Genomic DNA, 27,540 nt, shown 5'->3' on the forward strand with positions numbered 1-27,540 from the left:
GGCGCAGGTAAAACTGACCCCTTGGCTCAAACTCGCCCGAAGAAGCCAGAAAAGCCACCTGAACCCGTTCCGAGCGAGCACTGTTTACCGTGGCATACCCGTAGCGCCGTTTTGGCTGGAGTGGACTGATAGGATTTACCGAACGAACGAGAAAGTCCAGTTTCCGCGGGATCGACATGACACAGGAGATCGGAAGGTAAGTCGGTCATTCCGCGGTGACAGCCACGATGGACGCAGGCACTGCTGTTTCTCAGCACGGGGGTCACCGGGTAACAAGTCTGCCACTGGTTTTGAAAGTGTTTTTGTTTTTGCCTTGGCGCTTGTTGCTGTCAAGATCGTGGTTCCTAAAATGATTTGGCTGCTTAAATGCATCGCCATTAATTAGAAAAATACTAATAAACGTTAGTGCTAGGATTTATAATGTTTGAGGGCGGAAAAAAAAGTTCTATATCCTCGTGTGCGCAGTGGCCAGAACTTAATGACAGTTTGACATTCAGTGCTGATGCCATCAGCATAACACTCAGGGTGTTGGCTGACATTCAGAACCGCCTGTGGGTTTTGGGGTCACTGGGGCTCGCCGGCGTGAAGACGGGAGAGATGAAATCTTTTCAGCCGGCCTGGGCGGCTTGTCACCTTCCAGTCCACTTTGGGAACTGCGTTAGGTCGAGCGAGTTTGCAGTGACAAGTTACAAGGTTTCCCATCTCGACTCGTCCCGCAGACCTGTCTGTCTGGTTGAGCAGGACCCGCATCCTGCTCTGCATCTTGGTCTGTCAGCAGTGAGATCTTACAGGTCTTCATGTTACATTGTTGGCATTTTCCTTTTGTTTCACGAAATAATGGACACAACAGTCAATATTAGAGACCGATTTGGGCCCTTCTGTTGAAGCTCACCTTTCATCCAAACACCACGTATTTGTGCAAACACAGACAAGGGCCTGTGGGCTGTTTCAAATGTAAGCAGAGAACATGATCTACGCTGACTGTCAGTGCTGAAATTGTCCAGCGCTCAGTCTGGGCGTTCACAGCCACTCCAAAATGAAAAAAAAATTTTTTTTTAACTATGATATATACTGATTGATGTACCAAACATGCTCCTATTAGGAATCATAGCTCAGTAGCGATCTCAGCCTTGCAATTTAACACCTTCAACTGTCCAACATAAGTAAATAATCGCTTAAAACTACCAATTGTATGTTAGTTAAATTATGTCCTAATCCACTGATTAAATAATCCAACTGTGCGCAGAGAGAGGAGTCCACTGATACACCAGGTCAACCTGCCGAGGGCATCTTACTCTGACGAGGACGAGGCCTGGAGGTCCTTCCTGGAGAACCCACTCACCGTTGCCTCCAAAGCCATGCTGAGCATCAGTGGGGACGAGGACAGCGCCGCTGCTCTGAGTCTACTCTACGACTACTACAAGGTGGACTGTTGTTGCCGTGTTATTACACCGTTCATTAGGGTCCCTCTCCACGACATTCACAACCAAAAGTGAAAGTTTGTTTGCGGCAGATAAAAGTGCTGAGGGATTAATGGAGGCTGTTTTTGATTTGTTGCTTTTTGGCAGGTCCCACGAGAGAAGAAAGTCACACCCATCAAGACAGAAGCAGAGTCTCCTCCTAGTGAGATGTAATGATTCATCATCTTAAAATTCACCGCTCATGTTATCTATCAAGCCAACATACAGCTGGTTTTGAAAAGTGAAATAACATATTCTTCCGACGTGTAGGGAGCCCAGCACCTTGGAGAAGCCAGATCTGGCCATGGCCTCCCTCAGGACCGTTCCTCTGAACCTGCTCTCTCAGTGGAGCGTGCCTGGCTGGGACAAGAGCTCCGACCCCGCAGGCGACACCGCACCCCACTACGCCGTGAGCCCCGAGGGGCGTGGTGCCTTCCCCTCTCACAGGGGCCAGTCTGACGCGATGGCTTTCAGCCACCAGCCGAGTCACAGCTTCGGCCATTTTTCCGCCAGGGCCCAGGGGCCAACGATAAACTCCATCCACGCAGAGTCCACCAGGATGAGCTCAGCCGAGGTACAGCATGAACAGCCCAACCAGTAGATCAAAGAGCAATACTCATATCACTAGTTTTCTTGAGAACTCGTGATAATGTGCTGTCAACTCTGTGGAACGCTCCCTGTCCTTTGAAACCTTGCCTGACCCGTAGGTGTCCTCTCATCCTCAGGATCTGCACGTCACCTCCGCCACGTCAGGCAGCTACTCGGGCAGCAGTAAGATGGAGAGGTAATGCAGGTGGAGAGGACACTCCTTTATTCAAAGACAAAATCCATACACATTCATTTTTCATTTCCCCCTTCATTACTGGTGCCGCTTTAAATGTGAAAGATTCACATCGTAGCTTTTTTATTTGAGGTCAAGTTTTAAGCAATTCTAAAATTCCAAGTTAAAAAAGAATGTATGTAAATGAGAATGTATTTCATACTAACATCTATCTTGGTGGTCAGGCACAATGTATTGAAAAATAAACATTATAAACTGTGTATTTCTCTACATTCAACAATGATTATTTATTATTATTTTTTGTGTGCAGTGGTCAGTTTGAATACACACTGGAAGCCCCACGGTCAATTCGCCAAAAGAACGGGAACTGTCTAATGAGCTACCTGAACAAGGGTCACTTCTACCCCATCACCCTCCGGAGAATAAATGACCGTAAAGCCGCACGTCAGCAGGGCACCATGGTCCGGGTACGTATCCGTCAGAACGTCGGCTTTCCCACATTGTGAGCGCCGCTGTGAATGGAGAGACCTCTGGCTATAAAGTTGTTGTGTTCCCTTAGAGTGTGGTAATGCTGGTGTTTGGCGAGGAGAAGTGTGTTGAGGACCAGTTAAAGTACTGGAAGTTCTGGCACAGCCGGCAGCCCACTGCCAAACAGCGCTGCATCGACATTGGTGAGAGAACCCACCGGGTTTCATGCCCATCTCCTTCCCAGTCACGAGGCAGGGGAATGACGGATGCGGTGTACCTGTTTTTATCGGTTTCCAGCTGACTACAAAGGGAGCTTCAACATGATCACCTGCATTGAGGAGATCTCCTTCAACGCCGTCTCCTTCACGTGGAACACGAACGACGAGCCACAGGTGAGTCTGGCCTGCTGGTTTTCCCACTCTCACCACATCAGTTGCAGTTGCATAATAGTGTCCGGTAGAGGGAGACAAATACAAGCGCATCACAGAAATAGCTGCACGAAAATATTTTTGATTATATCCTTAATTATTGACATCGTCATGATTCTATAATAATTGTTCATAAAAATAAATAAATATATATTTATTTATATATATAAAAATTTTTTAGCTATGTGTTTGATGTTTTCAGTGACCATTGATTAAATTAATTGCATTTAATTTTATTAACTCTTCATTTCGTTATCTCTCAGATTTATGTCTCGGTGAACTGCCTGAGCACAGACTTCTCCTCGCAGAAGGGCGTGAAGGGCCTGCCTATCAACCTGCAGATAGACACCTACAGCTGCGGTAGCCATGGCGACCAGGTCCTCATCCACCGCGCCTGCTGCAAGGTTAAGGTGTTCTGCGACAAAGGTGCCGAGCGCAAGATACGAGACGAAGAGCGCAAAATGTCCCGCAGGAAGGGGAAGAGCCAGGACAGCCATGCCGCGGGCAAAGCCAAAGCCGGTGAGTGGACCACCCAACCCAGCATGTACACACAGAACATGACAAATAAATCATTACGTTTATTAGAAATGGTCAAGCTGGAACTGAAAACTAATTATTCAAATATCAAATAAAAAATTATATTCATTTAATTTGAAAAGGTAAACCTCCATAAATGCTCTACTCATTACACGTATAAAAAAAAGTACAAATCTTTGGTTTAGTGTTAATTACAGTTCCAGGAATCCATTATCTCAGATTATTAGAGTGCTATCCTATAATCAACCAAGGATTCACAAGGCTGAAATATCCAACTTCTGAAAAGTTAGTGTTTTTCAAAATATATATTATTTTTCCAGGGGCATTAGTATGAATAGCAGGTCTTAAAATGGCAAAACACTGAAGGAGAATTCAGAAATAGTATTTATTAGTACTGCTAGTGTGAATTTGTTGCAACACGGCAGCATGGGGTGGGACTGACAGACATACACAAGTTGTGAAGAAGACATGCAGCCCACATGTACTCTATCTCTACATGTACTACCATTGTGTCCAGGGGGGGACTGTCCCTGTAACTACTGATTGTAAGTCGCTCTGGATAAGGGCGTCTGATAAATGCTGTAAATGAAACAGGTCATGTGGTCTGAATGACCTGTGGGTGGTCTGCAGCGCCCACGCACCTTAGGTGCAGAAGACGAGCACCAGCCTGAGCGCTGGTGTTGGTCTGACACCGCAACACTCCTCCCTGGCATCGCCTGTGACACACACCTGTCTGCCGCCTCTCCCCAGCCGGTAAAGACGCTCTGCTGCAGAGCCACGTTTACGCCACGCCGTTCGAGCCCGTCAGCGACTTGGTCACCCAGCCCGTGCTCTTCATTCCCGACGTCCAGTTCCCTGGCAGCCAGAAATATGTGAGTGGCTTCAACACACCAGCTCGTGAGAGAACGTTGATGAGCAGCGTTACGCTCCAAAATGGCTGCACTCCCCTGACAAAAGCAGCCAGGTGACGCTTCCTTTTAAGATCCCAGGGACTTACGTAACTCTTCTTTTGTTCCTCTTGAACAGATGCTGTCTGAAGACGATGGAGTGAATGGGTACGTGTATCATCGGTTCCAGCACATTTCATTATCTCTGCAGCGTCCCAATCGATCAGTGACTGTTCTCCGCGAGTGATTAACCTCGCCGGGCTCTTTCCTGCTGACGGTAAAATGTCTAACTCCCTCCTGCAGTGTGGCAGTGAGGAGGTCACCGTACTCAGCGGAAGAGGAGTTTGGCTGCAGTCCCGACAAGAGAGCCCGGCGCGACGGCGCTGAGAGAGGTACGTGCCGGGACAAAAGAAGCGACGGGAGAGGGAAATAGAGGGGGGTGAGCTGAGGACACGGCCTAGAATTCGCAGAGCGAGCGAGCGAGGGGCCGCTCCTCAATAGTAACTGTATGGCAACAGGGTTCTGGTGAAGTGAAAGAGGAGGAGGGGGAGACGTGGCATAGTGGTTTTAAGGGGGGGGGGGTCCAATATAAATAACAGGAATGGGAATGAAGAGATACTGGGCGGGATGGAGGGAAGGAACGCGGAGGATGTGGAAAACTACAGAGGACTGACCGCGCCGAGCCCAGCGGCTGGATGGAAGTGGCGGAGACGAAGGAGGGACGGCGGGAGGTAGGGAGGGAGGGATGATGGGAGCATTGAGGTCAGCGGAGCTGTGGGCGTGGCTTCGCGCTGGCTCTTTCCCATGAATCCCAGCTGACTTCTGCCGCATGCAAACACACCTCGGCCTCCTCCCCGCCCACCCGGCTCAGCCTCCACGTGCATAAACCCGGAGGAGGCGGCGCTCGTGCTACGACTCGCTGCGCTACTCCTTCGGCGGAACGTGACTGCTTTTTTCCCAGCATGCCTGGCGGTTGTGTTTTCAAACTCACGTGCAGTGGTGGGGGCAGATGGGGGTCGTGTGTTTGTGGTTTGCCTTGGCGCCTCATGCAGTGAACTATTTGTGGCCAGGATTTTGGCCAGAAGGCGATACGGAAGTTCTAATGGTGCAAAGTGCAAATAAATAATGAGGCATCGGTGCATCCACTTCCAACCGTCCACCACACACGACAAGTAGACAAGTAGCACAATTAAATGCACAGAATGTACTAATAATATATACTAGTACTGACATACTTGCTTATTATTTTGTTAAACGTTTGAAATGAATTCCTCAGGAATATTCCCCTACTATCCCAACTGTCATATATTACAGAACCTAAAATTGTCACAAAACAAAACCAAAAATGGTTGTGCATGCGCGTCTGCAGCAGCCTATAGCTCATGCTGGGGGGCTGGCGAGGGTGAAGACAGGGAACAACGGCCACGCCTTTATACACAGATGGGCCACGGGCACCGCAGCACTAGAAGTTCAGTTTTATCTCCCATTTACCATACAGTGTAACAGATAAACAAATTCAACATTATATTTAGCAATATCAGCTGTGTAGGCTGATGTAGGCTTATTATAACTCTAAATAGTGCTGAAGTATAACGCTCGTTCATTTTTGCATTTCCGACCGGAAATACTGCTCACCTTAAAAAGTTTTTGTCTCATGTCTAGTGTGTACTGTGTTGGTTATGTTGAGTTAAGTGTCTCCCGCTGTCTCGCTGCAGTGCTGCTGTACGTGCGTAGGGAGGCGGACGAGGTGTTTGATGCGTTGATGCTCAGGACCCCCACGCTGGCCGGGCTTCTGCAGGCTGTGAGTAACGAACGGACTCCCTTTACTACCCGGCTGCACGGTGCACAGTCTCTGCTGCTGCAGTCTCTGGGCTTCTGACTGTGTGGGTGTGTGTGATGTGTGTCCAGTCTGGGCATCTGTGTGTTTGGTTGGAGGGGCTGGCTTGTCGGTGTGTTTGGTTGTTTCCATAGGTCAAGTGCCACATTGCGTGACACATTTCGTACCTGGTGTCACACGTTGGCACGGCGCATTACATGGCTGGTGTGAAAGGGCCTTTGCGTCCATCAACGGCGTGCGCCGGAACAGACTGGCCTGTGTAGGCGTGTGATTTACATGCTCGGCTTTCCTGCTCTTACAGATAAAAGCCCTTTAATGTCTGCTGCATTTCTGTGTTTGAACCTTTTTCAGATTTCTGACAAATACAATTTACCTTCAGAGAAGATTTGCAGAATTTATAAGAGATGCAAAAAAGGGTAAGACAAAGGAGCATGCAGTTACTGTAAAACATTAAATAAAAATACAGTCTGAGAACATCTTTGTAATCATGTCATTCATAATAATCCAATAATATGTGAGTGTTCTGCCATATGTGCAATATCTAATGGTACAGCAGGAAAATGTGCCATTTTAATGAAGAAAATGTTTTTGGAGCCGTACTGCTGTTTACCTTTTATTTATGGATGTTGAGAGAATAAAGACACGGCCTTACCCTGCCTACACAATTTCATTCTGGAAGCAACTTCCCGTGTCATCTTTTATTGTGTGTATTGTAAACAAGTAAACGGTAAATTTGTAGGTGCCATTATCATGAGATCATTTGTCTCGGCCAATGAAAATGTCAGGATGGAACCAATAATGGACCGGTGGCAATCTCACCCCACCCACCCACCCCTCTTTCTCTCTTTGCAGGATCCTTGTGAACATGGATGACGTCATGGTGAAGCACTACACCAATGAGGACACTTTTCAAATAGACTTCACAGAGCAGGGAGGACTCTTGACCCTAACGCTGACTGAGATCTGAGCTGGGTGGGAAGGTGGGGTTGTGGGGCGGGGATGGAACTATTGTTTACACTAGCAGGACCGTTTGCTAAATCTGTGACTTTTGCCATTAAGTTGTGTCTTCCACTTTATGCATTGTTTGTGTGTGTGTGTGTGTGTGTGTGTGTGTGTGTGTGTGTGTGTGTGATACTGCAATTATCCACAACCACTTAAGTTTATTTATGTTTAGGCAGCAGCACGAGCTCCCTGCAGCCTCCGTGTTTGCGGGCGGATGAGCACTGTGCCGGCGCGACATTACAATGCAGTCATGCGGCCTGTTCCGCAGCCTGTTTGTATGTCTGGAGACGGTGAATAAGTCTGTCTTTAGCACCAAAGCCTGTCTTTAGTTCCAAAAAAAAAAAAGAGCTCCTCATGCTGGGCTCGCTCTTACTCAGGGAATGTCTTCTCCGACATTTTCTGTTCGTGCGAAAACATGCAGATTAGGCGAAATTTAGACCAGACGGAACGAATATCCACTGCGGCGACATGGGGTGCATCAGTGTGTATTATAATATGCATTTTATATGGACGTCGTAAGGAAACAGTTTGGGTCAGAAGTATTTTGTACTGAGAAGTATTTTTTTTAAGAATGTATTTATTCAGGCGGGTTGCATTTATCTCATTTTTGGTTCTTTCCTGTGGGTTCTAGGTACTTTAGTGCCTTATTATTCTGTGCTAAACGAATTAAGTATATATATTTATTTGAAGAGGGGTGTAAGAAGTATTACACATTGCCACCAACAATTACCCTACTATGAATGTGTACAGTGCATTTGACTAAAGTTTTATTGTTATTAAAAGAAACCTTACGCCAAATGCAGTCCTTTATAATTTGTACAATAAAAAGCGATTAGAATAAAAGAACGAGGTGTTTCTTTCTGGCCTGTTTGTTTTGTTGGTGAAAGGAAATGGGGGGGTCGGGGTCTATCAGTCAGGAAGTGTGTTGCCAGGTCCCCCGCACAGACCCCCGATCCAAACAAAGAAAAATAAATCACCTCCGGAGCACAAATACGGCCACGCGCCTGTGAGGTCGTTCGCATAAAACCAGTTTCCAGATATGATCTGACAACATGTCTGCAGTGAAGCCCGGTGCCATCACTCCAAATCCCCACTGCAGCTGATCGATGCAAGGAACGCTGGCCGGTTTAGATATAATTAGTATAATACATTATTCATACATTATTCTCAGCTACTCCCATTTGGAGTTAAGGAAGCGGCCCCGTAATCAGAAGGTTGTCGGTTCGAATCCCGATCCACCGAGGTGCCACTGAGGTGCCGCTGAGCCAAAAGCACCGTCCCCACACACTGCTCCCCGGGCGCCTGTCATGGCTGCCCACTGCTCACCAAGGGTGCCACCGTGTGCTGTGCTGTGTATCACAATGACCATCGCTTCACTTTGATTGATCTAATACAGAAAATGAAGGATGCTTGATGGATCAGATTCTTCAGAGTTGCCTTTCTTTTGTGGCATCTTGCAGCTTTGTGACTCTCACTGACAGGAGTGCTCAGCGCAGGAACTCTTTCGGGAGTGGTGGAAAAGTGCCAGATGCCTATAATACAAAACCATTGTTTTGTTTACTGCACAACTCGTCTCTGAATTCTGAAAATGTTGACTTGTGGTGCACATGGTTTTATCTAATTCTTCTGCATGCAATATGCCTTCAGAATTCTTGTAAACAAAGTTTAAGGAACAAGAGCATTCCTTGTTCCCGTTCACCATCCTTCTGGTCACCGTCACCTGCACCTCATTGCCCCCCACAAAACACTCAGATCGCCTCACACCAGTGGCGATCTTCGTGCCCACAAACGCTCCTACGAGCCTGAAACTTGACACGTTTCCTAACGTTCATGCTATTTAACCGTGGAAATATACCCGTGTTTTTATTATTTCAAGTTGGTTCCTCTTCTCTCAGCCAGGCCTTATTTCCTCATATGTGCTTCCATTCAAATACAGGGCCACGTTAGTGTGAATTTTGCTGACCTTTGTGAGGTCCGTCCTCGGACCCACCCTGTTGCTCTGTTAACTGTGTGGTCGTCGGGGGTGGGGCACGACTCGGCCGCCAGGTCGGCTTTTTCTCTGGCTCCGACAGTGCTGAGCTCAGGGAAGCTCGTTGTTTTATAACACCGGGTCGCTGAGTAATGATCGCTCCGGCCCAAAAACACGGAAAAAGCCTGGGAGTGCCACGGCTCTAATCCTGTCTCCCGAAGCAGGAGATGGACGTGGACTGTCTTCTTACTTCTGAGCAACACAGATCATCTGACGTGAACATATCTGAGTCCGCCCTGAACTCTTTTCACTCGTTTTTTTTTTTTTTTTTTGTGACCTACATTCCTGCAGCTCCTCCCTCTTTAGCACATACCTCACTGTCAGCCATGCTGAAAACAGAGTCTGCCACTTCCCCTCCCCGAGAGGGACACGCCTCGCCGCCGCGCCCGCCACAGCTGCCTCCCAGAGTTCCCCGGTTCCCGCCTGGACTCCCATAACCCCTGCTACTCTCGGCACAGCCCCCCCTTAGGGCCCCCAACCCTGCAGCTCCACCCCCTCCATCCCACATTCCTATGCATCCAGGACCCCTTGTTATTGGATGCTGCTTTCAAGGAAAGGTGACCGGGTTCGAGGAGATTCGTAGAAGCACAAAAACACAGTGTGTTTGTGTGCCTTGTGTTTTCCATAGACCTTGTTTCAATTTGTTAACTAAATTAGCTTTTATTATTTGTATTATTACAGGTAATTTGATGTATATGGATAAACTTTTTTGCCCACATGCACAACAAGTTCAAAGTTTTGTCAACGGATACTATGGTATCATCATAAGTGGCTTCATGAGATGAGTGAAGAAAAATCGGTGGACAATGGAAAACCAGTGCCATTGTGTAACTTAAGGTTATTGAGAAAACCAAGAGTATGAAATGAGGGATTTGAGGAGGTGAGGTGTTTTCCAAAGTCAGTATACTGTCTTGTGGAAATAGCACAACCAAGGGTGGTGTTGAGTAATGGCTGGTATGTGACATCTGAATTTGTCAGGTTTTACCCAACTCTACTGAAGTGAAGATATGAATAGTTCATTGTGTCAAGAATACAGACCGGAGGATGAAGAGGACGGTTTCGTGAAAACCCCAACCTCTGACCTATGTTAATAATTCTGGCGGCCAAGCAACATGACCTTCAGCTCCAAGATCGGGCATCAGGCCCCCGACACTGGACTCCATTCAGTTTAACCAACACATGCCTGCAAGAAAAGGGCTTTTGGAAGCCGGAATGCAGAGGCGGACAACAGAAAGGCGAGAGAGCGGCTGCGTGGGTTAAATGCACTTGGGTGTTCATTTTCATCGCTATGAAAGGATGAATGGTGAATAATGGCATTCAGAAGGTAGAGGACCTGAAAATGTTCCCATTTAAATATCATTCAAAAAAAGTCACTTTTTTGCAGTTTAAATAGTTTGTCTGTGTTTTACTAGGTTGTGTGGTCACATTAGCACCACTCCTGTCACAGTGGTAAACAAGGTGACACTAACCCTGTATTAGTATGACATTTTGCCTCAATAAAGATTTAAATACTGTTGTATAAATAATGATTTGCATTAAATTGCTGTACTTAACAATATACCTTATTACTGAAATTCTAAGTTCTATATCATTTCCTTTTGGCTCTTTGACAGGGTGCAACTTTTGTGCTTGGATCCAAATGAGCTCTTATGTTATTATGCTATCTGTGTTTAGACCCATCTCGTATTACCCCCTGCTCGCCGTCCATTGAGGCATTGTTGTGGCCAATAAACAAGATGGCTCCAGCCTTCCCAACCCAACAGATGGTTCGCAAACCGAGGGCTTCGTCTGATAACGGAGAATTTGTATTACACACCTCACAATTGCCCTTTTCTTCTCCCGCTTCTCTGCTCTGGCACTGGTTCCCACACCCAACAGTCACCAACCTATCGCTAGCTGCGCCACAGAGCTTCAGGAGGGAGCTGGCGAGCTTCTGGTGCGCCTCTCGTGTGCCGGGGTTTCCAAGACAACAGCCATTCGATTAGCATGTAATAAGCTGGTGTGTTAGGGTTATGGATGGAGGGAAGTGAAACCACCCCTTCCCCCCAACCTTGTGGTTTTCTCATTTTCTATATGGCAGGCTTCACTTATGTGACACGCCCATGCAAAGCAAATGCGTGACAATAGAAGGTAAGAGCAAAAATGTGGGTCACTTTCTGGCAGGAAGTTGCAGCATGGTGTGGCCCCAGTGTGTAGAAAAGTGATCCTGTGTTTATATAACACACTTCTACAGATCTGTGCTTATTGTGACTGAAAACTGTAAAAAAAAAATTGCTCAAATTAACAAAATATATCATTGATCTCACTCTGCTGTGAGCAGTAGTAGAGTTTGTTGCTGTATTCTCTTCAGGCACTTTGTCACCAACTGGTATTTATGTACAAAGGTCAGCAGAGCTGACTGGAGCGCCAGGCTGCCGGAAATGAGCGGGAGGACGGTGTTGGCGTCGTGTGAGCAGCGTGGGAGTGTGCGGGGGTGTAATGCTTTAACCTTTATTCCACTTTCCGAGTTCATTCACTGTGTGCTCTCTGTCATGACTGAGTCTTGTTGCTTTGCTCCTCCTTTGCTCCTATATACATGCACACACACACACACACACATATATATGTGTGTGTGTATATATATAGTGCAGACCATTTTGTATTGTCAAATTCACACACACAACATGGTAACACTAAATGCCGCTTGCTGTAATTTATAGGGAATTGAATTGGGGATGATTGGGATCAATCACTGCAGCATTGAGCACATTGGTGGAATAATAATAGAGAAAGCGAGGGACTGAGAAAGCCCTTTGTCTGCTGTCTGAGTCTCCGCGAGTCTCAGACACCGGCTGACAAGCTGGGATCCAAGAGATCCAAGATTAGGAGAAATTTCCACCCGGACCACCACCGTCGCATCGTTTTATTTACACAAGCGGACCTCACTCCCGCCAGGAGTGACTGCACATTCCACTGACCGCCCGTCTCCCTCAGCCATACTTCAGACTAATGTGTGGACCGTCTAACAAAAGGCAAGGGTTAACAGGAACGCACAGCTGCAACAAAGGGTGCAGCTCCTCTCCGGCTCCGCCCCGGATTCTTTAAAGGAAGACTGTTTACAACCGACACCAGCTGGGAGGAAGAGGCTCCCTGTCCACCAGCTAGATAACACTGGCCGATAGTGGCAGGGGCCAGCGCTCATAAACAACAGAAGACCCCATTTCGTCGACCCATGTGACATCACCTAGAAGATCCTTTTGAGTTCATTTATGTGATTTTGTTCATGTGTAATAATTACTCTGAGCATTCATGTGTTTATCATAATGTAGTGATATTATAAGCCACATGCTCATAGTTTGATTGTGTACAACAATTATTCCATTTGAAGCTTTTATCAGACGTCCTTATCCAGAGCAACTTGCAATCAGTAGTTATAGGGACAGTCCCCTCCTGGAGAAACTCAGGGTTAAGTGTCTTGCTCAGGGACACAATGGTAGTAAGTGGGGATTGAACCCGGGTCTTCTGGTTCATAGGCGAGTGTGTTACCCACTAGGTTACTACCACCCCTAATTATATTTTAAAACAATACATAAATCATATTTCTGGTCATAAAGTAAAATTTCATGCCTAATAGGTAAGCTAAATAGAGGCACGTAGCGGGCGCTGCTTTTCTAGCCGCAGACTGTTTTCCTTCCTTTGTTGTTTCGCCGGGACGCGTTTCTGGCGCTGCGGCCGCGGCGGGCCAGACGCGTGCGAACTGTCTCACGATTCCGCGGCTTGGCCGCGCCGACCTTTCCCCCAGTTCTGCAGCTCCGAGTTCATCGGGTTTACTCCGACACCGCTGACTCCCCCGCCACGCCCCCCAACAGCCACGCACCCCGCGTCAGCCAATGGGCGCCCGATCACGTAGCGATCACGCGTCGCCCCGCTCCCCATTGGCCCGCCGCCGCTACACCTTTGTTTTTGATTGGTAACATGTTACCACCCGCCAGTCTGCGCTGAATTTTGTTTCTGTTTTTTTTTTTTTTTTTTTTTTTATCCTGCTCTCCCTTCTTCTTCTTTTTCTTTTTTCCCCCCCTCCGTCTCCCCTCTCGATTCACTCAGCTGAGGTTGGACTCCGCTGTAGAAACTGGCCGCACTTATGAGCTCAGGCCGTGCGGAACAGTCGCAGGGCCGCCGCTGCTCCTCTTTTGTTGACTTTTTGACGTTTTCGCCGGTTTGTTTGTGGGGTTTTTTTTTTTTAGTGCTGCGTATGCTGATTTCTGCATCTGGTCCAAGCTCGGAGTCCGGACGGGTGAGTTGATAAAACGTCTGTCAGTTCGTATAAATTGTATTTTCTTTATTTTTTTTTTACGCAACTGTATCAGGGTCGATGGCTTTGCAGCATCCCTGCTGCACCACAGCTGAGGTCAAAATATTTCTCATCTGCATACATTGCATTAAATTCGAAACAACGTGCTTGTTAATTGAACGACTGCCATCCTGCTTATTTGAGCCTCAAACGCCTTAATTATCCCATCCATCGGTTTTTCATAGGCGCGATATTGCCGTTCGTGTTCACATAACCACTTTGTACACGCTTTATTACCATTATTATTGTCGTTTATTGTCGGAGCCGCTTAACTCCGCTTGCGGCCGCGCAACGCGCTGGCGCGGTTCGGATAAATGGAGGTGTAACCTTAATTCCGCACTTCCTGATGTGGGTCCCACCCCTGCGCCACCGCCGCTGCATGAGAGGCGCGTCACCGGGAAATCTATTTTTGGCGATGGGAGGTTCCCACACCCGCGGCCCGCTGCCCCCGCCCAGACCGGCCGATGCCGGGGCGACCCGACGTTTCTTCCGCACAGCGGTGGCTTCGTAACTAACAGGCTCTTCGCCTTCCGCAGGCGAGAATGGAGAGGAACAGGCAGGACAGCATCCTGGAGCACCACGACCTGGAGGCTGCGGAGGCGCTGGTGTGCATGAGCTCCTGGGTGCAGAGGTCACACAAGCCACGCCCGCTCACCCCGTCCTCCGACTCGTGTGACTCTCTGCATCTGCACCCCGAGTCTCCCAAAGACATGATCTCGCTTTCCTCACTGGTGAGCAAACACATACCATGTTCACGCACGTGTGCTTTTGAATATGTTTTAATCGTTTGTATTCTTTATGCCCTTGCAGTGCATGACTCCTCCTCACAGTCCCAGTTTTGCTGAGACCTCCACCACCACCACTACTGCTGTGCTCACCGCCATGTCCTCAGTGGCCACTGTTGGCCCCAAAGCAGTCTTACCACAACCGAGACTGTGCCCGGCCCTGGCCGGCAGGAGCGGCCTCCACGCTGGCTTACAGCCAGGAACCGCCTGCACCGCCTTCCAGGTTAACGTCTCCCCACAGTTACCTCCGGAGCCGCCGGCCGGCTCTCCCTGCCGAGCCATGGCCACCAGCGTCATCCGCCACACGGCCGACCGGTCGCCGCTAACCAGCCGCATGCCCGCCGCCCCTGTGGACCAGCAGCGGCCGAGGCTGCTCCAGGCGGTGACCGGCGGCCAGCAGCATGGGCCTGTGGTGTGCGCTGCGGTGTCCCCGGTGCTTCCGGTGCAGGCCGAGACGCAGAGCTGCGCGGCCGAAAAAGACGATACCTCCGTTCCTAACGCCACGGGCACTTCCACCTCGATTCTGGCCCCAGCCTCCCCCTCTCGGTCGAGCTCCTTACCTCAGCCCCCCATCTCCAGCTCCCCGGTCCTGTGCCAGGTGTTCCCAGTAAGTGGGCAAACTGGAATCATCTCAGCATTTGTGCAGGCCCCAGTGCAGATGCCGACCTCCAGCGGCCCCAAGACCATTCTGCCCCAGTCTCCCACCTCCTTCTCCCAGCAGGTCCTCGTTGGCTCCCCCGTAGGTCAGGGCACCGTGATGTTTGTCGTCCCGCAGACCCCAGTGTCTCAGCCCCAGCCTTGCTCGCAAAATGTGGTGACCTTGGGGAGCACTAAACTCCTTCCTCTGGCCCCGGCTCCGGTGTACATGCCGTCTGGCCAGAGTGGAAATGCAGCACAAGCAGATTTCTCTCGCAGGAGGAACTACGTTTGCAACTTTCCTGGCTGCAAGAAGACCTATTTCAAGAGTTCTCACTTGAAAGCCCATCTAAGAACTCACACAGGTTAGTAGTCGAAATAATCATAAATAGTCATTACAATTATGCACCATTATTTCCTTAATTCATCTTATTTTTCTCATCTGTCTAATATTTAATGCTTTCCTTTGTTTCGTTTTTTTTTTTTTAGGTGAGAAACCTTTCAGCTGCCACTGGGAGGGCTGCGACAAAAAATTTGCTCGTTCGGACGAACTCTCCAGACACCGCAGAACACACACCGGCGAGAAGAAGTTTGTGTGTCCAGTCTGTGACCGCCGGTTCATGCGCAGTGACCACCTGACCAAGCACGCCCGCCGACACATGACCACCAAGCGGGCCTCGACGTGGTCCTCCGAAGTACGCGACCTCAACAAAATGGCCCCTTCCAAGACCCCAACAACCAGTTCTTCTCTTCCTGTTGGTATTCAAGCACCCGCCTCAAACTAGAGTGAAATTTTGGGGCCTCAGGACAATATCCCATCAATCATCAACTACGGGGGTGGGGGGGACAACAATAAAAAAAGGCTGCTACCCCAACAACGAACAGAACAACAAACTGACTTTGCACTGGATTTTTATTCAACTTGTTCAGACTTTCTTTATATGACTCTTTATATGTTTACTTTTTGTACAATTTATTCCTCAAAGTATACTCCTTTTTTTGCCAAAGCCTGCGCATTATGCTTATGTTACTCATTGTCTGTCAATGTATATTTGTAAATATAAATATCTATATATATGAATGTAATGTGTACTCCAGTTTGCATTTAATTCCAGTATACATGTATGTAAATGTTATTGCTGTGTTAAATCTGTAAGTGGACAGTATTCATATCTGTGATACTACCTACTGTCTTGCTTTGCATATTATTTAATAAACATTTGTTTAAAGAATTGACCCGTACTGAGTGTAAAGTAATCAGAAGGTTGCCGGTTCAAATCCGCTAAGGTGCCACCGAGCAAAGCACCGTCCCCACACACCGTGCCCTGACGTGGCTGCCCACAATGAGAGTATCACAATGACAATCACTTCACATTACATATGAGGATGCGAAATCAAATAACAAAATAGAATAAATGGTCAAGCAGTACAAACATTGGAACGTTTGTAGAACTAAACAAAAAAATATTTTTTAATGCACGAAACACTTTCTGTTTTGCACTGTACCGATCATCCAAACATTAGTAAAATGCAAACAAAGGAAACCCTTATACAGCCGCTGCTGGTTTTGGCCACAGATACGTTTGTTGTGCTCCCAACAACACCCAGTAACAACGCTCGGCCAATCACAGCGCAGCGTCAGAGCGCGGCAAGGGGGCGCGACCAATCACGGCGGCCGTGGGGCGGCAGCATGGTTACAGGGTTTTGACTGGATGACAATAAGTCCCGCCCATTTGCCTTACTGACCGACATTCTCGAATCAGACAAGAAAAAGGCGATTATTGTCTTAGCCGTTACGTGAAACGTTGCGGATCAAATGGATTTAATGTAAAGATGTCCTGTTGTTTGGGGCGGGCGATGTAGATTCTAGCCCGTCGATCTGACTGAAAAAATGGAGCACGAGGGCCAGTTACATAATGCTGATTTTTCATTCACTATAAACGGTTCAACGTGCGTAAGACGTTGCGTTAGATTTACTTAACACACGTCAATAAGACCGAGCGCATCGTCCGGCTGGTCCCGTGTCCCCTCTCCGACAGTCCCCGTTTTGGATGGAAAACACGCGGGAAATTTGGGACAAAGAAAGCAAAGCCCCAGCCGGAGCATTCGCCCTCCGCGGTAGCCATGTCTTATTTCTCATGTTCGCACATAAATGCGAACCTCGTAACAATAAACATTAGTGGGTGGTAGTTACCCTAGTGGGTAACACACTCGCCTATGAACCAGAAGACCCAGGTTCAAATCCCACTTACTACCATTGTGTCCCCGAGCAAGAAACTTAACCCTGAGTGTCTCCGGGGGGGACTGTCCCTGTACTGATTGTAAGTCGCTCTGGATAAGGGCGTCTGATAAATGCTGTAAATATACATCCCACGACCCCGAAGACACGCGATTTATGAAACGTAATGTTTTAATGTGTCATACCGACGTTGTTTGTGACGATCTATCGGCTTAAAACATATACGTGAAACAACGATCAATCAAACGCAACTTACTCGGGTTTTAAAACGATATTAAAAGAACGAGCAACGCTTCTCTTTGTGAGAGGTTTTTATGACTAGTGCACGCCCCCTGGTGTTAAAAATACTCATGACAAAACCGTAGATGCCGCTGATCGACATGCACGTGGTACAATTTGAAATCGTCGATAACAAGAAGATAAACACGGCTCACATCGTTCACATCGTTTGTCAGTTCGTTCAACCCCCCTGCCGTGGACGACAGAAGAACGACTTCGGTGTCTAGACGGGTGGCCGCGGACGTCCCACCGACAGGGGGCGACGGGCTTCGGAATTTTCTCCAGGGCGGACGCCACATTTGTCGATTCTTCTCTCTTGCTCCCACACCAGCTGGTCACCGATTTTTTTTTTTTTGCGCCTGAAAATTCCAGACACAGAAACAACAGACCAAATACAGCGGGAAAATGGGCACAATAAGTAAACCCCGCGCATTTCTCAACCACAATAACGTTGGCCCGTCGTATAATTTAACTACCATCTTCGTGTGTTTTGTGTTAAATAACTTAACCGGATTGGAGATGTTTGTTTCTCCTGCACCGCTGCACTTTGGCGTTACGTGTTTCGCATTTTCTAAACGACGTAACGTCATCGCCTCCCGATTATTGTCACACGGTGTGTAAATATCTCAGAGAATAATGGCGCGTTGCGTCTTCGCACAAATATCCCAACAAGCCGCCGCTGGAAACAAGTCCACATTTTCCGTATAAACACCCTCGATATATAATGATCGTAGGTACATTTAAAGGGTGTCGTATTAATTAATCCGTCCCAGTATTCGGCGTATAAACGGCGGTACGGATACTCCCCATTGTTGATGGCCGCCGTGGCGGGAAACGCTGTCAGTAGGTAGACCGGGAGGAACAATACCCCGGAGGAAAATTATCCCTCCAAAATGTTTAAAATATATATATTTTTAAAGAAGCCAGCGCAAACAACACGGCGATTTATCTTTCATGCAAATGCTATTTAAATCGTACAAGCGTAGAAGCTAACAATAATGTCAACGGATACGAGACATGCACCGTATTTGTATTGTTTGCGCTTGAAAAAAATATAATAAGAATATAAATGGTTGGTTATATGCGCGCCTTTTTGTGTTACATGTTTGTGTTTAATTTGTAACGTCCTTGCGTAAAGCGACCCCCGCTGCATTTGAAATTCCCGCAATCTGGCGATGACGTGTCGCCACCCCATTGGACGGGACGCGTGACGACTTTAAAGAGCCGCCTGCAGGCTCGCTCCTATTGGCTGGCCGCTGGTTAGCGCCAAGATTTCAATAAATAGGCGCCGCTCTGCTTTTGCCGGCATTTAGTTTCTTTGCAGCTGCTTTAGCGCCTAGTTCTTCTTTTAGAGTTTTTTTTTAGGCCGAGTTATTTTCGTTTGTTTGTTCCCGTATTATTTAAGTGTTTTATAGGGCTTTTATAACCGGGTACCCGAAGAGCGCGTCATTTTCTGCTGTGGCTGTTGTAGTGTTGGTCTGTTCTTAATTTCAACATGCTCGCTTCACGCTCCCCGCTGTCCGCCAAGAATGAAAATGTCGTTTCCGCAAAAATGGCCAACGTGGCCTTAAACGCGAAGGAGAATACGGTACGTTTAGCCCGCCGTGGTCTGTTAATGCTGGATGGTCATTGTTCCAGGTTAGCTGGTCGCTAGTACGCCTCCCATTTCTGTACGTGCACGTTAGAAGAGCCGCGTTCCGCGTGGCGTGTATAGATTGTGCCGAAATGTCTGTGTTTTGTCAGCAAGTTAATGTTCTGGGTTCTTCTTTTGTTTCCTGAACGCAGCCTCCAAGTCTGAGCAGCACTCGCATTTTGGCTTCGAAAACAGCGCGAAAAATCTTCCAGGTAATGTAATGATATATATAATGTCGTGTTGTCCTTGCTGTGTCAGAAGTAAAATATCTCCGCGGTTAATGTATGCTAAATGTAAGCGTACGCGTGCATTTTTGGCGCCAACGAGCTCGCCCCTTTTGATGAAGAATCTGGTCCACTATCATAATGGAAACCAGACGCCTGACGTTTTAATAAGTCTCTTCCTGAAAGGGAAATGCTGTAGTTATATATCGCCTTCGATTTCAGACACTTTGTTCGGCCAAGTTACGACACACTTTGAGCGGGATGCGCGACGTTAGCATTTTTTGCTAACCTGAGGGGGCCATTTGTCTTATGTATACATCGGCAATCCTTTGGTTTTAACTTTGCGTCCCCATTCCTTCTCAGGATGAACCTCTTCTTAAGGAAAATCCCCGCCGGTTCGTCATTTTCCCGATCCAGTACCACGACATATGGCAGATGTACAAGAAAGCAGAGGCGTCTTTCTGGACCGCTGAAGAGGTGTCTGTCACCACTTCTCTCCCCGTTTTATTCCCATACACATCTCAGCTGTCTGGTCTTACTTAAGCAATCATTTTTACATGCTATTTTGGTAACTAGCTTTCTTCCCCCATTCAGGTTGATCTGTCTAAAGATCTCCAGCACTGGGAGTCTCTGAAAGATGAGGAAAGATTCTTCATCTCCCACGTTTTGGCTTTCTTTGCTGCAAGCGATGGCATTGTGAATGAGAATCTTGTAAGTATGTGACTGCCCACTTGGGTGTCTTATTTTGTACATGTTTCTAAAGTATATATATTGGGCAATTTCTCATCCCGACTTCCTTCGGCGCCACCAGGTGGAGCGCTTCACGCAGGAAGTTCAGGTCACAGAAGCGCGTTGTTTCTACGGCTTCCAGATCGCAATGGAGAACATCCACTCAGAAATGTACAGTCTGCTGATCGACACTTACATCAAAGACCCCAAAGAGAGGTGAGTCTCGCCGAGCGACCGCGACCCTTTGGCGATGATGAGACGCGCAGGGGTACGGACCTCAGCTGATGATGGGGGCTGAGTGCTGGTGGCAGTTCCCAGATCAGCAGGCATGTGGTCTGCTGGCTGGAGGTCACTGGCATGATAAAGTCGCAAACTCTGAGCCTCTCTGCAACATAAAGGTTTTCTGACTTGAAGCTGTTCAAGTCTTATCTAGAACCAGTTTAATGATAGAAAGTTGAATTTTTTTTTTCTTCCACACAGGGAGTATCTATTTAACGCCATTGAAACTCTGCCTTGTGTGAAGAAGAAGGCCGACTGGGCTCTCAACTGGATTGGCAACAAGAGTGCAGCGTATGGTACGTGTTCTTTCTGCACCCCAGTCCTCTCCAGATGAGTCTGTTTAAGGACTAAGTTGTTAAGACTACCATGCTGACTGAGCTTTCCTCTGTAAAAGGTGAGCGAGTGGTAGCCTTTGCTGCAGTGGAAGGTATTTTCTTCTCTGGCTCATTTGCTGCAATCTTCTGGCTGAAGAAGAGGGGTCTCATGCCCGGCCTGACCTTCTCCAATGAGCTCATCAGCAGAGACGAGGTTTGTTTCTTCACCTGTGGCTAATCTTGCTTTGACAAGACATTTGGCATTTGTAAATGCCATTTTTCCGCAAGGTCATAGGTAAATTGTATATGAATGTGGGGGTTATAAAATCTTTTATTTGTTTCTTTAGGGTCTGCACTGTGACTTTGCATGCCTGATGTTTAAGCATCTTGTTAACAAGCCTTCAGAAGCAACAGTCAAGAAAATAATCATGAATGCGGTCGAAATTGAGCAGGTAAACAGTGATCTGCACAATTCATTTCGCGCTTTTCTCTTTGATCTTTCAGGGATAGGAATATTTTAAGTAAATTTATTATTTTTTTTAAATTTATTTTATTATTTTTTGCCCTTCAGGAATTCTTGACTGATTCTTTGCCAGTGAAGCTGATTGGCATGAACTGTGACATGATGAAGACTTACATTGAGTTTGTGGCTGATCGACTGATGCTGGAGCTCGGATTTAATAAGGTATGGTTGGGGCGGTGGCGGCTCCATTTTATATTTTGCCTGCTCAATGCAAATTATGCTACATTTAGGCTTTGTGTTTTGCAATGATGAGAGGCGCAGGGGTACGTACCTCAGCTGATAATGGGAGCTGGGTGCCATTGCTTGTTCTCAGATCAGTGGGCCTGTGGCCACCTGGCTGAAACTGCATTGGCATGACATAGTCGCCAGGTCTGAGCGCTACCATCCTGTGTCCTTTCTGTACGTTCTTACAAAATGCTAATTTGTTTCCCATCTTTAGATCTACAGGGCAGAGAATCCCTTCGACTTTATGGAAAACATCTCTCTGGAGGGAAAAACCAACTTTTTTGAGAAGCGGGTTGGAGAATACCAGCGGATGGGTGTAATGTCTGGCCCAACAGACAACACCTTCAGGCTTGATGCTGACTTTTAAATTCCTGAACGAAGATGACCTGCAGGCTTTGCCCTCAGTTCATTCAGCTCTCTAATGGCTTTTAGACTAAATTACCTCAGAAGCATAAAGTGAACCCTTTCTGTGCATTTTCATCATTACCTCCTGACATACAGATAACGTTTACAGTATTGCCGTTGGGATCTTAATGCTTTTATGTTTCCGCAACTTATAAGGTATTTAAAATAAATGCGGTTCAGAGTGTGTATACTACAAATGAAACCGCAGGTCCTTATAAAGGACATGGCCCTGTATTCTGCACTTAATGGGCTATGTTTTGTGTTGCAAGTTTTAATTTGATATTGAGGTGAGTCTGTCGAGACACTTAGTTTTTTTTTTTTTTTTTTTTTTTTTTCTCTCCTCTGAAATTAATATGGGATGTGTGCCATACATTTTCATTGTGTAATTATTTAATTTTTGTGTGTGTATAAACCTCTTCTCAACTGGCTGTAAATACTATGAAATGAATAAACTTTTTCTCTTTTAGTAAGTTTATTATTTTTAATCCTATTCCATCTTGTGTGACTGGCTGTAAATGCAATTTTATTGGGGGCGTGGTCGTACGTTTCCATTGGCTGGAGACCCGCTTCCGTTCGCGAAAGCGGAAGTGACCGCCGCGGGGCGCTTGATGAAGTGCACGGGTTTCGTGACCTCACGACGCGTTTTTCCTTTTTTCCTGCTTTCGTTTGTTTTACAATGTCGGATAAAAATCCCAAGCAAACCGTGATTTCTCCGGTAAGGCCTGACTGAACGCACTATATACTTACATAACTTTTTTAAATATTTTTTTATTATCTGAGCAGCGACTTATTCAGTTGGTTGCCTGATATTAGATCTGTTTTACTGCTGATTGTGTTAGTTGGAGGTTAGACGTGTGAATGAGGGGTGGCAGCGTGACCCAGAATGCCAGTAAGTCGCCTGGTTAAAAATGTGATCAGAAGACATCGATCGTATGTACACCACTTTCTGGGCCTTGCTACACTGCTCGATCCATCGCAATGAAGGCGTTTTCGATAATTTGGCGGCTGTATGGTTGCAGTATTAGTGTCAGATACTGATACAAACAAATCTGGGCACGAGCACAGGGGTGGTAGTAGCCCAGTGGGTCACACACTTGCATATGAACCAGAAGACCCAGGTTTAAGTGACGTGATTGTCATGTGATACACAACAGCACATGGTGCATTTATCCCATCGCCCTGAGAGAGCAGTGGGCAGCCATGAAAGGCGCCCAGGGAGCAGTGTGGGGACGGTGCTTTGCTCAGTGGAACCTTGGCGGATCAGGATTCGAACCGGCAACCTTCTGTTTACGGAGCCGCTTTCTTAACCGCTAGGCCACCACTGCCCCAAAGTGCCCCCATTGTGTCCCTGAGCAAGACATTTAACCCCGAGTGTCTCCAGGGGGGGACTGTCCCTGTAACTACTGATTGTAAGTCGCTCTGGATAAGGGCGTCTGATAAATCCATATTCGAATATGTGATGTTAAGATATTAAGATATAATTACAGTAGTCTAGTAAGTTGCATTTATTTTTCATGACAGCCATGGGCAATATTGGATGAGAGCTTTTTTCCCCACTTGCAGACCATTCCCTTTGCTGGTACCATATTAGGAGGGCTGAATCCTGGGGAATTACTGGTTCTACAAGGAAGTATCCCCAGCGATGCAGACAGGTATGGAGTGTGTACATACAAGGGCCATTACTCCATTGTTGCATTTCCAACATTTTTTTACTATTTATTTATTTGTGTTGGCTTCATAACAGGTGTATATATTTTTTTAAGTTTAAATAAATATTTCAAATTTAGTTACATGGAAAATATATGTCTGCATAGAAATAACAGCCATGATTACTGTCACCAGGTTTCAGTTGGATTTGACGCATGGCAGCAGCATTAAGCCACGTGCAGATGTCGCTTTTCACTTTAACCCTCGCTTCAAGAGATCGCCCTGCATCGTGTGCAACACCCTGCAGCAGGAGCAGTGGGGCAGGGAGGAGATTCTTTACAGGATGCCCTTTAAGCAGGGGGACGACTTTGAGGTCATTATTTTGGTGCAGAAGGACATGTACAAGGTCAGTTGGTGAAACAGGGTAGGATTGTTTCTTTTCTGGACAGAGAAGGACCCATCTGCAGAAATCCTTTGCGTCTAAACCTGACAGAAGAATGCATTGTGGTTAGAAAACGTGCTGGCAAAAGCAGTGAGACCCTCAGTGGACTGTGTTAGGAAGTCCTGGGTCCTGCATTCATCAGGATTGCTGCAACCCTTCAGGGGCAGCTGTATCCATGATGACAACGACCTCTGACATACAGCACAGAATGTTCTGGAACGTTTTCAGGGGCAAGTCCAATCACAACATTCAGATCAGAAAGGGGGACCTACTGAGTTTGACGCTGGTGCTTTTAATGTCCTGGCAGTTTTTTGTTTTTATGAGGAATAAGAAACATTAATAACGTTTGATCAGCCTCATAATACAACACTACATCCATATATTCAGCGATGAAATTTTGTTTTTTGAGGCGCTTTCATGCCATCGGTTCATTCAGTCCATCACAGTTCATCTTTGATGAATTATTTAGTTCCATTTTCTCTTCCTGATGGTGGCTGTGGTTTACCCCAGGAGCTTTTCTGTGCTCAAATGCTGAGTGACTGTTTCAGCAAGTTCAAAACCTTTTATATCTACACAAATCTTACACATCTAGGATGTCTTGTTGCAGCAACACGCAACCCTGAACTGATAAGCAAACTTGTGTGCATTTGTTTGGGCAGATGGGTGTAATTTGTCTCCCTCCCTGTAGGTGGCAGTGAACGGAGCTCATGTACTGGAGTACAGGCACAAACTGGCCTTGGACAAGGTGGACACCATACAAATATCAGGGAAGGTCAACATCAGTGCCATTGCCTTCTTTCCAAGTTCCGTGAGTACATGTCTAGTGGATATGCAAATAAAAAATTCCAAGGCATCTCTCTCGCTTCATCACGTTTTTTTCCTCCCTCTTTTGGTTAAAGAATGGAATGTTTAGTAGTAAGGAGTAAGACCTATGTATTTAATCTTACCGAAAACCGGATTACTGCCCAGCACTTTGACCCAAAATCCGCCCCCACTCCTCACATCTTCGCTTCCACCAATCAATCCATTGACCGCATGCAGAATAAGGGGTGGTCTGTGCTCGTGGACATTTGTAAAGCGCATTCAGTCTCCGAAAAAAAAACATGCGCAAATGTCTTACGCTCTAACAAGGCTAATGACATACTGTTTGGCCTTAATTCCAAAAAATCGGTTTCTGGTGCAAAGCTGATCACCGAAAGAACACCGTGCCCTCTGTCATGCGTCATTCGACAGGAGCATCTTGACAAGGAAGGGGGCATGACCAATTACCTCAAATACTGAGATCTTGTGGCTCAAAACTGGAAGCCTTCTGCCGGAAATTCAGAATCCAAATTGCACAGTCAAATTTGCAATAATCTCAAGGCCTCATAAGCACCATGGTAAGATCAGTAGGTAGACGGTGGGTTTGACTCGCAGTGCTTTTGTTCTGTCGCTTTGAATTGCAGAATCCGGCTCCGGCCCCTGTCGTCATGGCTAACAGAGGCGTTCCACCCGGCGTAAGAGCGTTTGACCTTACAGGCTTGTGTCGCCCATAAGAAACCCTGCACAATTCCCTAGTTTTTAGAATGAATGAGGTTATTATAATGAGGTTATTTCTCTCCATAGGCTTCTTTGATGTTCTCGGGTGATATGGTGAGTCCAAAACCTTTTCTTCTGTAGAGTAGGATACAGGCGCACGGGAACTGTAGAAGTCTTGCAGTTGATGACCTTCATGTACATTCTGGGTCCCCTTTTTTTTTTAAGAGCCTTCCATTCAAGGCTAGAATAATGAAGGGTTTTTGTCCTGGACACACCTTGACGATTAAAGGACACATAAATGCTAATGCTCAAAGGTATGCAACATTGTTGAATGGTCGGTCCATTATCTGTCCTTGTTTCCAGAAAGGCACGTTTTTTTGAAAAGCAAACCTTGTCTTTCAGCTTTGCTGTAAACCTGCGAGTTAGCAACTCCGAGGACATCGCCCTGCACCTTAACCCACGCTTCAAGTCAGCCATGCTTGTGCGCAATTCCTTCCTGTCAGGATGCTGGGGTACGGAGGAGCGCAGCCTGCCAGAGAACTTCCCATTCACCGCTGGAAACTACTTTGAGGTTTGAAAGCGTACCTGTACGCTGTAGATTGAGTAAAGCCCACGGGGGCCTTATCTTCTCCCCCCTCACTGTCCCCTCTCAGATGATCATTCTCAGCGAGGGCCAGCAGTTTAAAGTGGCAGTGAACGGCGTCCACCAGCTCAGCTACAAGCACCGCGTGCAGGACCTGGCCAGTGTGGACGAGCTGCAGATTGTGGGAGACGTTCTGCTCCAAGATGTCAAGATGTGGTGAACCATTCCAGCTCCCGATTCAACCAAGTCCAGATTCAACCAGTGACCCATTCCAGCATTCTCGTTCTTTAGCTTGATCTCTTGAAAAGGCAGCAGTAAAATAATATGCACGTCTAACAGGTACTCCTTCTTTCTTTAGTGCACGTGTGTCGTGCACTTCAACTCTTCCACTTCTTCACAAGCAAAACCGTAGATGCCCTTTTGAGTAGATTAACAGCATTTTGCTTTATTCCTGAGGTCCTTTATTACATGATAATGTGAATACTTCACAAAACACTGTTTCATCTCATCAACACATGGTCTTGATACAAAGGGTATGTTCACCAACACACCCGATGTGCCAAGACCAATTGCTGGACCATTTTTAACCTGTTTGTTTTCCCATTTTCATAGAATGCTTGCTTTTTTTTAATATACTACTTATACGGCTGATCATTTTGCCACATGGACATACATCACATAAAATTGTAATAGATCTGTTGCTCATGTTTTTCTGAATCGTGCCTTTTGCTCTTTTCCTCGTCTGCAACAACAAACCTCGCCGATGTTCCCGACAGAGATGCCCTTGCAGGGCTGACCTCTAATAGCATATACATGACTTGACAGTCATCATTTTTACTGTCATCCCCAACCACTGGTTAGAAAGTCGTTTCTGAATTTTAACAGTGTTAAAGGTTCACTGGCAGCAAACTTGAAATACAGCAGAAACTAATACCCAAGAAAGAGGCGGGTAATACCATTGTGAAGTCCTTGGGGAAATAAATATGGCGACGGTTAAAATGTATTTATATATATATATACACACACACACACACACACACACTTCACCACATTTGATTTGGTTACAACATGATTTTTAGCCATTCATTAACACGCAGCTCATTTATTGAGGTGTTTTATTTGACTGTAAATAAAACCTACAACTTCTATGACCGGCTGAACCTTTTTAACTCATTTGATTTATGAACCCCTTAATTGAATGTATTGAAAGCACTTATTTCATAGTCTGCATTGATATTTTTACTTAAAACTATTAAAGAATATTTTCACTCATTCATGAACACTGTTGTATATCTGTAACTGTTTTATAGCATGTCTCTC

The 27,540-nt window shown here is 46.6% G+C and overlaps 4 protein-coding genes and 2 non-coding genes across 7 annotated transcripts; all 6 read left to right on the forward strand.

The window, feature by feature from the left end:
* Positions 1-13: 13 nt before the first annotated feature.
* Positions 14-8,221, forward strand: LOC114763514 (grainyhead-like protein 1 homolog). Of its 2 annotated transcripts, XM_028953257.1 has the most exons (15): positions 14-196; positions 1,247-1,424; positions 1,569-1,630; positions 1,731-2,034; positions 2,186-2,244; positions 2,552-2,708; positions 2,801-2,912; positions 3,007-3,101; positions 3,401-3,656; positions 4,425-4,546; positions 4,701-4,729; positions 4,865-4,953; positions 6,277-6,362; positions 6,750-6,814; positions 7,251-8,221. In XM_028953257.1, the coding sequence occupies exons 1-15, from the start codon at positions 177-179 to the stop codon at positions 7,363-7,365; spliced, it is 1,749 nt and encodes a 582-aa protein (XP_028809090.1). In that variant the 5' UTR covers positions 14-176; the 3' UTR covers positions 7,366-8,221. The 2 variants fall into 2 exon arrangements, 1 of the variants encoding a protein (XP_028809090.1); XR_003742346.1 differs by lacking the exon at positions 6,277-6,362 and having other exon boundaries at positions 7,251-7,302.
* A 5,376-nt stretch (positions 8,222-13,597) lies between these two features.
* On the forward strand, positions 13,598-16,412 carry LOC114802889 (Krueppel-like factor 11). Its single transcript, XM_029002023.1, has 4 exons — positions 13,598-13,702; positions 14,296-14,490; positions 14,570-15,545; positions 15,670-16,412. The coding sequence occupies exons 1-4, from the start codon at positions 13,661-13,663 to the stop codon at positions 15,963-15,965; spliced, it is 1,509 nt and encodes a 502-aa protein (XP_028857856.1). The 5' UTR covers positions 13,598-13,660; the 3' UTR covers positions 15,966-16,412.
* A 2,615-nt stretch (positions 16,413-19,027) lies between these two features.
* LOC114802894 (ribonucleoside-diphosphate reductase subunit M2) lies at positions 19,028-22,496 on the forward strand. Its single transcript, XM_029002028.1, has 10 exons — positions 19,028-19,286; positions 19,484-19,543; positions 19,919-20,032; positions 20,150-20,266; positions 20,367-20,500; positions 20,765-20,859; positions 20,958-21,091; positions 21,225-21,329; positions 21,449-21,562; positions 21,840-22,496. Exons 1-10 carry the CDS (start codon positions 19,194-19,196, stop codon positions 21,990-21,992), a joined length of 1,119 nt encoding a protein of 372 aa, XP_028857861.1. The 5' UTR covers positions 19,028-19,193; the 3' UTR covers positions 21,993-22,496.
* LOC114764005 (small nucleolar RNA SNORD94) lies at positions 20,529-20,668 on the forward strand. The gene has a single exon (XR_003742475.1). It is a non-coding gene; the product is annotated as a small nucleolar RNA SNORD94 (small nucleolar RNA).
* Positions 21,640-21,780, forward strand: LOC114764008 (small nucleolar RNA SNORD94). Its single transcript, XR_003742478.1, has one exon. It is a non-coding gene; the product is annotated as a small nucleolar RNA SNORD94 (small nucleolar RNA).
* Positions 22,497-22,621: 125 nt separating the features above from the next.
* LOC114802897 (galectin-8-like) lies at positions 22,622-27,368 on the forward strand. The gene is made up of 9 exons (XM_029002032.1): positions 22,622-22,745; positions 23,594-23,682; positions 23,873-24,083; positions 24,808-24,927; positions 25,565-25,615; positions 25,725-25,751; positions 25,863-25,951; positions 26,040-26,208; positions 26,291-27,368. The coding sequence occupies exons 1-9, from the start codon at positions 22,707-22,709 to the stop codon at positions 26,438-26,440; spliced, it is 945 nt and encodes a 314-aa protein (XP_028857865.1). The 5' UTR covers positions 22,622-22,706; the 3' UTR covers positions 26,441-27,368.
* The last annotated feature ends 172 nt before the right edge of the window (positions 27,369-27,540 follow it).

This window comes from Denticeps clupeoides, chromosome 14 (genome assembly GCF_900700375.1).
Source record: "Denticeps clupeoides chromosome 14, fDenClu1.1, whole genome shotgun sequence".
NCBI lineage: Eukaryota > Metazoa > Chordata > Actinopteri > Clupeiformes > Denticipitidae > Denticeps > Denticeps clupeoides.

Bases quoted from the DNA above. Each gene is read 5' to 3' on its own strand.
- LOC114763514 (XM_028953257.1), top strand. From the start codon at position 177: ATGACACAGGAGATCGGAAG. The intron at 4,730-4,864 runs GTACGTGTATCA...TCCCTCCTGCAG, and splicing joins GAAGACGATGGAGTGAATGG to TGTGGCAGTGAGGAGGTCAC. The intron at 4,954-6,276 runs GTACGTGCCGGG...GTCTCGCTGCAG, and splicing joins GCGCGACGGCGCTGAGAGAG to TGCTGCTGTACGTGCGTAGG.
- LOC114802889 (XM_029002023.1), top strand. From the start codon at position 13,661: ATGCTGATTTCTGCATCTGGTCCAAGCTCGGAGTCCGGACGG. The intron at 13,703-14,295 runs GTGAGTTGATAA...CGCCTTCCGCAG, and splicing joins CAAGCTCGGAGTCCGGACGG to GCGAGAATGGAGAGGAACAG. The intron at 15,546-15,669 runs GTTAGTAGTCGA...TTTTTTTTTTAG, and splicing joins CCATCTAAGAACTCACACAG to GTGAGAAACCTTTCAGCTGC.
- LOC114802894 (XM_029002028.1), top strand. From the start codon at position 19,194: ATGCTCGCTTCACGCTCCCCGCTGTCCGCCAAGAATGAAAATGTCGTT. The intron at 20,501-20,764 runs GTGAGTCTCGCC...TCTTCCACACAG, and splicing joins ATCAAAGACCCCAAAGAGAG to GGAGTATCTATTTAACGCCA. The intron at 21,330-21,448 runs GTAAACAGTGAT...TTTGCCCTTCAG, and splicing joins ATGCGGTCGAAATTGAGCAG to GAATTCTTGACTGATTCTTT.
- LOC114802897 (XM_029002032.1), top strand. From the start codon at position 22,707: ATGTCGGATAAAAATCCCAAGCAAACCGTGATTTCTCCG. The intron at 22,746-23,593 runs GTAAGGCCTGAC...CCCCACTTGCAG, and splicing joins AGCAAACCGTGATTTCTCCG to ACCATTCCCTTTGCTGGTAC. The intron at 25,752-25,862 runs GTGAGTCCAAAA...TTTTTTTTTAAG, and splicing joins TGATGTTCTCGGGTGATATG to AGCCTTCCATTCAAGGCTAG.